The 12184-nt window shown below is 45.3% G+C and overlaps 1 protein-coding gene across 1 annotated transcript in view; it reads left to right on the forward strand.

The window, feature by feature from the left end:
• The window catches only part of LOC116491634, a 29368-nt gene extending 17606 nt beyond the window's left edge, over positions 1-11762 (forward strand). Inside the window, exons 4-9 of the mRNA XM_032191770.1 lie at positions 2011-2197; positions 3189-3343; positions 4563-4589; positions 6232-6350; positions 10504-10623; positions 11105-11762. Of these exons, the coding sequence (XP_032047661.1) occupies positions 2011-2197; positions 3189-3343; positions 4563-4589; positions 6232-6350; positions 10504-10600 (585 nt within the window). The 3' untranslated portion in view covers positions 10601-10623; positions 11105-11762. The remainder of the gene's footprint in view (positions 1-2010; positions 2198-3188; positions 3344-4562; positions 4590-6231; positions 6351-10503; positions 10624-11104) is intronic.
• The last annotated feature ends 422 nt before the right edge of the window (positions 11763-12184 follow it).

Here is a 12184-nt window from a genome sequence, read left to right on the forward strand (position 1 = left end):
ATCACCCCCAAAGGAACAGAAGGGGTTTGTCACACTCAGTTATCTCATCCCCACCATGCTGTGGTGACTCTTTCATTCTGCTGACAGCATCATTCCTCCCCTGGTGCTGCTCTCCCACCTGCTGAGGCTGGATCTGCAGTAGGTGACCGACTCCTCAGAGCCAAAGCCAAGTCATGAGTCAGGTTGCAGAACAGCATAGCCTGTCATTTCCATGTACCCATCTCTGATTCTCAGAGGAATGCAGCCTCCTGCATAGAGCCTGGGAATTGTTAGCACATTTCCTGAAGCTCTACAACTGAGTCATTGCTCAAAGTAACTCTTCCGAGCTGAAAATTCAGGGTCAAATCCTCATCTGGTGTAAAGGCCTCCTCCTCCCCAGCTCCCACTGAAATGAAAGTCACTGTTCTTTCACATAAATATTTGAAACTGATCTTTTCAGTATTTTCCAAGGTCTCTCACCACAGCCTTCTCAACTGCACAAATCCCATGATACTCAGCAGGGAATTGGACCCCTGACTATAACACTTAGCACTTGCTCTACAAAATGATGCTCTCATTTTGCTGATGCTCTCTCTTGGATATCCTTGTAATGCCTGTGTGCCTGCTTCTCCTATATCCAAGTAGCTCTCAATCGTTTTCTTTTCCAGTCCCATAGCACCTCTGTGTAGAAGAGAACCACTACTACTCTCATTTGCCATGGGACACAGTGGTTGCTGTCCACATCACAATCTGGGGGGCATTCTCAGGTTACTTTCCAAACCACATTCACTCCATGCAGAGTGAGAGCATAGAAAGGTTTCCATGCCCAGGAAAGACACAAATCCCAGCACAGAAATGGGTTACTGGGGTAATAAGAGCTGGTTTGGGGGATGGACAGAAACTGATGATATTTCCAGAAACACTCAGACAATGCAGGTTCCTAAAGTTGATAGAGCTATACTGGTTTATTCTATAAAGCACCAGGCAGTCTATAACACCGAAAGCTTATAGCAATCCATAGCTTGCAGGACTAGCCTTCATCAGGTAGGATGACTGAAAACTTCAAACATTTGAGTAACCTTTTGTCATAACTCTCCTAAGCATGTCTTGCCCAGAGAAGTAGTTAATCTTTTGCAAAATTCTGTGCAGAACACAGCTTTTAACAAAGGAACCATGGATTAAAAAAAAAAAAAAAAAAAAAAAAAAAAAAGCATTGATCCTGGGATGCACAGGGAACGCATACTCCACATCCTTTGCTTCAAAAGGAAGTCCTCAATGCCATAGGCCAAAAGCAACATATTTAATCAGATTTTCAAAGCACCTGTCAAAGGCATAGGTACTGCAAAGTGCCATGCTGCTGTGGCAACTTATCCAAATGACATATTACATTAAATCTGTCAATCACTTGTGGGTCTAAACTGGTGTTGGCTTGTCCAAGTTCCAACACAGTTTGATTCTCTTTCCACTTGGACTGTACAAAACTGTTCTTTGCTTCCTGCCCTCCTAAGCTCTTGCACAACATGATCATGCAAAGCTGAAAATCTCCCCTTTCCACCACATCAGCTACAGAAGTACCCCAGCTAAAGTACCACATACAGTGAATGTTTGATAACACATAAGCAAACTATGACCTCCCATCAATAAAAATACAAGATACTGTTGTCTGTGCATGTTCCAAATCAAATAACATTATCATAAAATGTGAGTCACTGTTATAATGGATCTGTTTATTTACACAATTGCCTCAGCTGAGCAGCTATGTGTTTAGAAACTTGTCTTCAGCTTTTTCTGGGAAACAAACCCAAAAGATGCCAAGTACCAGGCAATTCAAGGCAAACACCAATGAACCCATGAAAACTCTTGCATTACCGCCTCCAGGCTGCTCAGTTTTTTAGGGAGTAAAATTGTTTGTCTGGGTCTTGGGACAAGGCTGAGCTGGGATGCTTGCAATTCGTCTGAGCCATTGCATTGCCCATTACCTTGAGCTGCTGCAGCCTGAAAGTCTGCATGCTTTCTTCTTGTCTGGTGTAGGAGTACCTCATGCAGCATTGCTCCTGCGGAGCTGCCAGCGTGTTCCTCAACTCGTACCAAGACATGAAGACATTTTTCGCAGGGAGAAGCAGACCTCACAGCCTCTTGGTTCAGACGGGAAACCCTTCTGATCTTTCCATCATCCCAGAAATAGGAGCCAACACCGAAAAGCTGAGCAGCTGCAGCGGTGAGTTCGACTGCCTCTAACCTGCCCTCCTGCTTGTCACCAGCTGGTGAGATAAGCTGACCAGCAGCTTCCTTTTCCCTACGACGGACAGATGGGAATAGAGCAAAGTGTCAGCTTCCCAGCTAAGGCTTAGTTCCACTAAGAGGTGCTTTTTAAAATACTTTGTCTACATCTAGGATTGCTCCTTCACGTGTGAAGCAGGACTTCTTGCCCACTGTAGCTGTGGCTACAGATATTGGGACAAATACGTTATCAAATGTCACTCTCTTTTGGAAACTTGGCATACCTGCCTGAATCCATTAGTGTAAGTCCTCCATGTGGCTGTAAAATCCTCCCAGTTGGGATGTGATTTTATCCAAGGTGGAAAGCCTTACACCTGTTATGAGTCTCCTACCCTCTCAAGCAGGCACAGAACACACTCCTGGAGGATGACTTACTCTATAGACCATGTGGAAATAAGCCCCAGCTGCAAGGCTTGGATCCAGAGACCAACTTTTCCAGAAAGCTGAGAAAAAGTAGGCTAAGACTACTGGCAATAAAACCAGTTGGAAAGTCTGTATCCAACATTAGATGTGAGTTAGCCCGCTAAATGAGGCTGATTAGTTCATTTCAAACCCTGGACTTAAGCCTGCCTTCATAACTGGTGAAACACCACATCAACACCTCCTAACGGGATTGAGTCGCTGTAAATGTCCTTTGGGATCTCTAGTGCTGAGCACTTCTTTCAGGGAAGAAACTCTTCCCTAACAGTTTCAGAGCAGGCCCAGAAGGAAAATAAGACCTTGAGGAAGCCATTAGAAAGTTTGCCCTGGCCAGACACTTGCTTGAATCATTTCCCTTCTTTGCACTAAAGCATGTCATGAAGACACAAAAGGTTTCATCCCATCAGGAAGTCCTAAGTGGTTTCATCCAGTTTTGTCTGCACTGTCCAGAGGCTGTCCTAGCAGGACACTGCTGAGAAACATGAGCAAGTCCTTGTGTTTCATTGCAGGAAGTGAGAGATACCCAGAATCAGGAAACAGCCAGCCAATGTCGGGGCTCAGGAAGCTGTCAAACAATAGGAACAACAAGGAGAATGAGTTCACAGAAGCTGGTAGCATGGCTGAGGGGCAGGCTTTTCCGTCAAAGGACCCTGCAGCCCGAAAGGTGAGTGATAAGCTTGGAGCCAGGCTCCGAGTGGGGTCGGTGGGGGAAGCAGGGAGAAGTTCTGCTCACACAAGTGCAGAGCAAGGTACCAGGAGAACAAGCCAACGTTGCCTGCTCCCAACCAGAGCTGGGGCTGCGTGGGCTGGGGTGCTCTGTATGTATCTGATCTAATAATGATGAAGGATATGCTGATGCGGCAAGAAAGGCACAGAACAGGTACCTGGTTCAGGGGAAAGAAGCACTGCAGGCAGCAACATGGGCTTTAGCCCTCACTAACTCCAGGTACTTTGGTGCATGAAGTCAGTTGTAAGAGCCTTCACTACTGCTGCTAACAAGGATAAACCAAGCACACATTCATTACCATATAAAAAATTCTGTGTCAGTCCATAGCTGGCAACACTTACTGCCAGACTGGCTGCATATCAGTGTAATTAACAGCAGCCCCCAAAGCTTGTTTCAGGGAAACCCTATCGCTGAATTCCAAGGAAGCCAGGACGAATGTTTTTCCTCTCCCTCTCTTTCCCATTGTTTGTGGCTGCCTCAGCACTTTGCTGTTCCAGTGGGGATCAGAAGTGCTAAAATGCCAGGGCAGAATCCCTAATCAGAGTATTCCCAGCTCTACAGGAAAAAGGAAGGAGTAGGTCTCTCACGGGAAAGACTTTCTCATGAAGTTTCCACCCAAAGTTGCAAATGGGTTGTGAACATTTGGATGGTCTTCAGGAACCCAGTCAAAGATGAATCCTGAAAGGTGCTCAGTGCTTGTGTCTAGCGAAGCTCTGGATTTTAGCATTATTTCATGCATCACAGTCCCATGATGGCTTCACAGGACTTCAGAATCAAGATCCACACTCCGTACGCTGAATCTTAGCACTGTCTTCTTACACCACACCTTGGTATTGTTGCTCCTGCATTTTGTACTCTCAGCATGGAGTGCCCCCTTTCCTTCTACAGCTGCAGCACTGTATGGGGGTCCTGCCACGCCAATCAAGGTGCTATATACATGAACTGACAGTCTAAATACAAAAGAGAGGCAAAAGGTAAAGGAAAGAAGAGATTGTCATGCACATGTGAGGGTCAGAACCACAAAGGGATAGAGGACTTGAATAAGGCCATGGGTGAAGCCTAGGGCAGAGATGAGAACAGAGCCCAGCCTGTTCCGAGCACTGTGAGGTGGTCTCACTGCCATGTTATTTACCAGTTTATTTCCCTTTGTTTTTAGGGTCTGGACACCAGCAAGAACTGCTTGGTATGTAATACCTTTCTGTAATGTATTTCACTTGTATCTGCTTTGCCATGGAGAAAGCCTCTGAAGCACACAGCATTTCACAAAAACAAAAGAGCTTCACTGACCCCAGAAAGTTTACTATCAAAGTAACAGACCGCATGTGTCCTTAGTATGACTTACTGCACTCGGTCTGTTGTTCTCCCACTCCCACTGTAGGAACCAGCTAGCTAGCCTTCAGGAACAGGCAACTGCTTAGGCTTCCTCTGATGTTAGCAGTGCTGGCTTGTCTGGGACACCAGCACAGCAAGTGAACTGCTGAGGCCTTCAAAGCTTGCATTAATCCTAGTAACAAATACAAAGATTTGATATTTCCATGAGTAAACAGTCCCACTTACTGGCAATTAACTCAATAGCACAAAAAACAGTGGTGAAGTTTTCAGCTGAGCCACTGACCTCATCTGAAGCTTTGACCTGAAAACTTAGCAGAGCCTCAGGAATTACTGCAATAGCTGCCAAGCTGTGCTCTGAGGTGCCCACAACTCACGGAGGAATGGCTCTGCTGCTGGCATAGTAGGAAGGCACCTCGAGACAGGGCAAGACAATGCACCAAACGTGACAATGCCACTGAGAACTTCACTGAAATGGGCACTGACATCGTTTCTGCTCATCACGTTAGCCCTAGGACATGATCTTTTTCACTCTGTTCCCAGGGTTTTCAACCATTATTTTAGGAAATTTAAAACAATATAGAAAAAAGAAATTGAAAAAATTTAATACGTGGTTACTTCTGATTTCATGAGTCTAAATGAGTTCAGTCCTAAGAGAGCAAACATTAGGGAGAGCCTCATGAGAATCCTTGACCTCCTGATAATCACTATTAGCATTTCAAATGTAAGTGCCCTATAGCTGTGGCTTGCAGACGTGACACAGAAACAAAGGCCTGATCTCTTCTAATTCATGGTCCGCAAAAAAAAGTTGACACCTTTAAAAGGGCTGATACCAAGGCACCTGGCCTAACAGAAAGGAGAAGAGAGCCAAGCTGCTTTTTTTGGGTTGTTTGCTATGTAAAGCTACTGCCCCCCCACCTCTGCCTCCTGGGGTGCATATAAGTAGGTAGAAAACCAAACAACTTTTCTTTTCCTTTAGTACAGTATAACAATAAGGTAAAACGTGCCTTTAGGCAGCTACTCAACACTCTCCAGTGAAGTGCTCTCACTCTCTGCAATGTGAAGTCAGAAGGAACAGCAGGGCCTTAGGCACAGAAATGATATGGGACAAATACAAGGAGGGCACTACTACTGATGGTTGACCCATCCTGTTCCACTGTGCCCCGTGTAGGTACAGGCTGGCTACCAGGCTCCACTGCAGGGTGTTAAAATCTTCTTTGTGAGACCTAACCCCAGACAACCTAGGCTGAATTAAAAATAAGGTTCTTCCCATCTCTCCAAAATAAAGCAGCTGAAAGCATGGCACCATATGCACCGGTGAGCTGCAAAACTGGGGAGTCCCAGTGCTGCACCAGCTCTGTCAGGAGTGAGGCTCTTGCTAGGGACATATCCTGAGTGGGAAGCCCTTCCCATCACCCTGGAGTACCCAAAGTATTGTAAGGTGGCCAGCAACCTCCCTCTGGTCCTTCAAGTTATGGTTTCTTTTTGCTCCCTAGGGTGAGAGCCATGCTTGGGGGAGAATGAGAGATCTCATGAGGAAGACACGGCTGCGAAACCAGAGCAAGCTGGGGCTGTCCTCTGCTGCTCTGAAGAGGTCATGCCCACAGTTGTACAGGTAAGGCAGGGCTGCGGGAGGATTTCACTTGGTGGTGAGAGGACCTGGTGAGAGATTTACCTTTGGTTGTTGCATTTTTCTGAGCAGAAGACCCTTCCTTACCTTCTCTCTGTTACGGATGGGGATCCTGGCCAGCACATTTGCTTCCATAGTGCCCAGGCACTCTAAAATCCCACCTGATGTTACCTGTGTGAGAATAATGGAGACATTTGGGTACCCAAAAGGAGGTGCTCACCCCCGCTCACCACCAGCCAGAGCCATTCCATCGCCTAACTACTATTTCTGTTAGGAGATCTGTGCTGGTCCCTCAGGGAATTTTGTCTGCTGGGCTGGTCATATCCTGGCACCTGAGCTGTACAGCACCGTGTTTGTCGGAGATGACAAGAGCACCACCAGCCACCCATTGCACAGATACTCTGCCTGCTTGCCAAGTCCTCCCAGCTGGCCTGCTGGATTTGTGGTATTTGTGTACATAAGCGGGTAACAGGAAGAGCTTGGGTATCTTATTCACCAAAGCAGGAGCATTACATAGAGAACTGGGCACCTCCCTGTGTTTTTTCAGCTGAGGTTTCAGTAACCTTGAGGGGAACTGCTTGGATGTGCTTAAGCCCTCCTTGGGTTTTAGAGGGGGCGATGGTGGGGAAACGGCAGTTGTTTAAGCACTCAGGAATGTCCCATTGTTCCCCCTTGGATGGCCTGTTCCTACCTTACAAGACTCATAAGGGAATTGGGAATCTTGTAATTACAGCTGGGGGAAAAAAAAAAAAAAAAGAAGAAAAAAAAACACCTCTGCAGTTCATGGAGTGATTTTTCCAGCTGGGAAAAGCTTAGTTGGGGCCCAAACACACGTAACAGGCAAGCTTCCTCCCATTGTTTGGGAAACTGAAAGAAACACAAAGCAGAAAGAGATCAAACAGTTCCATCTAAAATAGATGGTGAACCAGCTGGGGAAAACATTCAAACTCTTGTGAACCTTCCCTCTTAAATATGAAAAACTGAGACTTTATTTGGGCTTCAGAAAAGTCCTGTCGCTGTAACCTCCTGCTTGGCCTTTCCTCTGGAGGGCTGAGGATGCTGCCAGGGCTCCCTGCCTGACAATTACAGGCTAGATAAATCAATGCTCTCACAAAAAAAGGCCACCCCAGTAGCTCCTAAATCTCTTTTGTTATTTTTGCATGCATATTGAACGACTAAAACTGTCATGGGAAGGCTGGAGAATGAGACTCCAAAGAGAAATTTCTTTACCTGGCTGGAACTGACCTTCAAGACCCAAAGATCTTGCACACTGAATTTTCCAGACTGCTTCCTTTAGCTGATAAATGGCTTTCTCTGACACATCCGCATACACTCCTTGCCCATACCCCTTAAATTCCTCTATTCCCTCTTCTTCTCTTATCTCTGTTCTCTATTTGCTCTTGCCTTGCTGATCTGGTGGGAGGTGTCCCTGCCCATGGCAGGGACTTGGAATTAGGTGAGCTTTAAGGCCCCTTCCAACCAAACCCATTCTGTGATTCCAGCCCATGTCCTGCAGTAACAATGCATTGACATTGGGCTTTTCGCTGGTGCCCAGAAAAGCTGGGCACCTTTTTTTTTTCCAATAGCATTTTGGGTACCTAGCTACACTGACTCATTTAAAATAGAAGGTTAAGCCTTTGTGGATCAGTGACAGCCCTGTAAATGCTGCTGGATAGAAAGCCAGGTGCTTCCTACGGTAGTACCTGTCTACAGCTCTTGGCAAAGCAAGCGTTGTCCTGATAGTCTCAGCATTTAAAGCCACTGTCTTTGTTACAATTTATGAAATGTGTTTGTCCTGGCTCCTGGTCCTGTTTGTACACACAGGCATACGGAATTGGCTGGCTTTTGCTTACCCAGGCTTCCTCAGGCTCGGAGACATCGCACGAGGTCTTGAACTGGAGCAGGCAGGAGCCCAGTGTCCTGTATTAGCATATAGCTCTGAAGGAAGCAGAGATTTGTTGCTTTTGACACTCAGTCCCACTTGAGTCATTCAGGCAATTAGAGAAAGTCTCTTTGTTTTTGTTTTTGTAACTAGGTCAAAGCAAATCCCCTTTCATGCTCCCACTCTGTTTATGATGAATGATCTGCTCCAGGGTGGTGTTTTTTTGTGCGTGTTGTTTTTTTTTATTTCTTTTAAAAACATCCACAAAAGAATTCTTATAGTAGAGAGAGAATTTGGTTCTTCCAGAGGGAGAGATGGGGGCCTGCCAAGGTAAACACACTGGCACAAGACTCAGTGGTTTCTCACACATTGTTTCAAACATGTTCAGGTTTTCATTTCATTTTCTTTTTCCTGCTAGCATTTATACTACCTCAAAGCAAAGTCTGTTCTGTACAGAGGGCCAGAATAAGCTGATGAATTTATTGATCGCAGTGTTATGAACAGTACGCAGACCCGGATCTGACACACAGCAGAAAAGTAGATTTCTTCCTCAAGTCATTGCAGAATGAACCCTCCACAAAGAGCAAGCAGCTTACTTCCAGCTCAAACGACCCCTAAGAAAATAATTTTTCACTTTCCACTGTGACTGGCTTTAGTGACAGAAGACTGTTTTCAAATGGTAGCTGAGCATCAGAAGGTCAAATATTCACCTTCATTAAATAATCACACAGTCTGCTGCTGTTCTGAACAGAACAGAGAAGCCAGCCTAGTCTGTGAAATCTGGGCTGCAAGTTCTGCTGGAGCCCACCTTGATAAATTTAGCTCATTTATTGCCAGTCTATCTGACTCTACTAAATACATGTGAAATTGTCTCTAGCTAGATCGATGTTGCTACCAATCCCCAGAACTCCAGCGTCAAGCTGGAGTGCTCCTTTAATTAAATAAATAATTAATTTTTCCTTATTTTTCCCAGCTCCCTTTGAGGACAGAGGAGACTTTTAGTCCCCTGCTGCTCATCCTGACTGCAGCTGGGAAGCAGCCTGGCCCAGCACTTGTTCTCATCCCGGCCATCTTGATAAAAGCAGTTGAGCTCAGGAGCTTCACTGATGCTATCCCACAGTCCCTTGCTAGGGCAGGATCTAATTTAGGAAGCTTTGGACGATCCCAGCCTGGCATTCCTGTTCAGACACATCCATCTATTTATCTATGGGAGTTGCAGCTTTAAGGTAGCTGCGTGGGCTTGAGCTAACCTCAAGGTATGCTATCTTTCGTGGTAAGGATGTTAGTTTCAACGTGACGGCCACGGAAAGCTCAGAGCTGTATGACAACTACTTGGTGGTTAGGGCAAAGTGAGTGAGGAAGGGCAGCACAACTCCAACATGACAAAACCCTGTTCAGAACTACCCAGCATAAAGGCTGAAAAAATCCTTAGAGCTTGCAGACACAGGTTTGAAGACTGCTCTTCAGAGGGAAGGTTACTACCAAGGGAGATCTCAGTGTTCAGAGGCAGCCAAAGGATTAAAGAAAAGCATCAAGGTATAAATGGGGCGATTTCACTGCAAAAGACATATGTCAATGAAACAAAAATACTACAACATTTAGATTAGAAAGAAAATAAATTAGTAGCTACAAAATAAAAGTCTGCACCACATCAGTCGTAGCTTTGACTTGAACAATTTTTCAAGTTTAAGACAGCTATTAGTTGTTATCTATCCATAAATAGTTTTGAATAGATTTGAAGTAGTGCATTAAAAAAAGCTCACAGCTCCTCTTTCTTAAACAGCAGTTGTTTTTATAAAGGTTAAAAAAAGCTTTTCCAAGAGGTTTCTCTTTCCTAAGTCCTGGAGGCCTAAGCTCAAACCAAACAGGATGTCTTGCACTTGGAAGCAATAAATAATGAACAAAAGAATTAAGATGGGGACAGTCCACAGCAGTTAGCTTAGTCCTGTTCTTTAAAATTCTTTATTTCCTATTTACTCCTTCAGGCCAGAATTTTTAACTTCCCTGTGACATTTGCCCACCAGTCTCTTCCCTGACCTCTAGCTATGCAGAAAACAGATTTTTTTTCCCCCTCCTTCTGGATGCTGCCACAAGTGCCTGGACAGCATCTGTTTTGGAATTTCTGACTGGTGAGGGGGAAAGCTGCTCTGGGTGCTGCTTGGACATTGGGTACATATGCATGGCTTATTAATACTAAAAGCACCACCATGTGTTCTGACTACCGTCAACTTTAATTGTATTTTTCTATTTGTTAAGGCCAGATATTATAACTTCAGAGCTGAGGAAAACTGAGAGGAACTCCATGATCATTCTGGGGCAAAACACGAAGAATGAAAACATATGGCCTTTCTGATAACCTGAATCAAATGGAACAAGGTAAAATAGGTAAAGCAGCAGGTCTTGCCTTTTTTTTTTTTCCTTTTTTCTTTTTTGTCTCCACACAGCACAGAAATAACACAGTTCTGTTCCTTCATCCAAACATCCTCCAACATGCAAAGGCAGGAACAGGACAGATTCTTGAAGTTCAAATTGACTGGCCCATACACCTTTGTATTAATGGAAGACATCTCACCTTCCCTCCTCCCCTTTTTTTAAGGTAGTCAATTTAAGGCAACCATAGTCATTTAGTCTGTATCACACAGCTGTTTTGCATTGCACAAAGAGGTGCATCAGAAAATTCAATTATCTGCACTCGGTCAGAAGGGCCCCAAATAATAAGCCAACCACATGTCTTGGGAAACCATCTGCCCATTATCAAAACAGACTCACCTTCATCTTCCATCTCAACTCAGCCCACTGAGTAAATGCAGAGAACCCCTTTCTTATCTCTCACATTCACAATGTGTTTCTGTTTCAGAAAGAAGTGAGAGCAGCAATGGACGCAAAATTGAAAAGTCTGGGGTTGCTTTGTGCACCATGCATCCTCCAGCTGTTGACAGAGCAACTCTGACTTGAGTGCTGAAAGGGAAAGAAGGAAGGGGGAGGTGAAGAAAGGTCCGAGGACAGGCACGTGCTCAGCTACATACGGCTTCATTCCTGAAACTGAAATATACACACAGAATCAAGCAGCAGACAAAAACTGCAGCCCACATCTTGGCAGTATGATCAGCAGAGACTTTTAAATGAGATTTGGTAACCGTTCTTCCTATCTGAGTTCAGAACAGAACTGCCCAAAATGCTGAAGCTTTTAAGTTGTCATAGCTTTGTGGGGACCACCTCCAGCTGAAATAAACTTAAGCCTCACAGTAGACAGCAGCATCTCAGGGGGTGTCAGGGGCTCCTTGCTAGATGCTGCTGGGATGGGCAGCTACATTCCTGTGGGGGTTCAACTTGCCATCTGCTTGTCCCCAGCAGAGTTCCTTCCTTCAGAGCAGCGTCCTGCTAGCTCTGCAGTTTTACTCAAATCCAACAGGAAAAAAAAGATGTAAGTTTTTTTTCAGGTCCCTTCCCAAATCCACCACCAACTTCTACTTCCCTGGGGCTGCACCTTCTGCAGATTCCCCTTGACTTCAGTGGCAGCCTATGCAGAAGTCACTATATTGAGTGGCTCTGCAGAAACAGGCCTTTTGAGAGATGGGAGGGCACACCAAGGGCAGCACCTTGCCCAGCTCCCGGGCAGCCCAGCTCCCTGGCAGGCCAAGATACTCATCTTCTCAAAGAGCAGAGCTGCAAGGATGAGTAGTTCAAATATATACATCCTCTATAATCTGTGCCTTTTTCCCCAGGGCTGTTCTTTTGGGTCTGTTAACTTCTGTGTAATGCTGCGGCCCTGCTTGGTGGCTGCCTTATTGCTGTGTGCCCACTGATCTGACTCAGAGGACAGACAGCACCTGCTTCTGAAGGTCCCATGGGAGCAGTGAACTGCTCACCAGCTCTTACTGGTAGTAGCACAACAATTCATGCACATGGAGTAAAGATTCAAATAAGCCAACTTAGC

This window comes from Aythya fuligula, chromosome 7 (assembly GCF_009819795.1).
Source record: "Aythya fuligula isolate bAytFul2 chromosome 7, bAytFul2.pri, whole genome shotgun sequence".
Taxonomy (NCBI): domain Eukaryota; kingdom Metazoa; phylum Chordata; class Aves; order Anseriformes; family Anatidae; genus Aythya; species Aythya fuligula.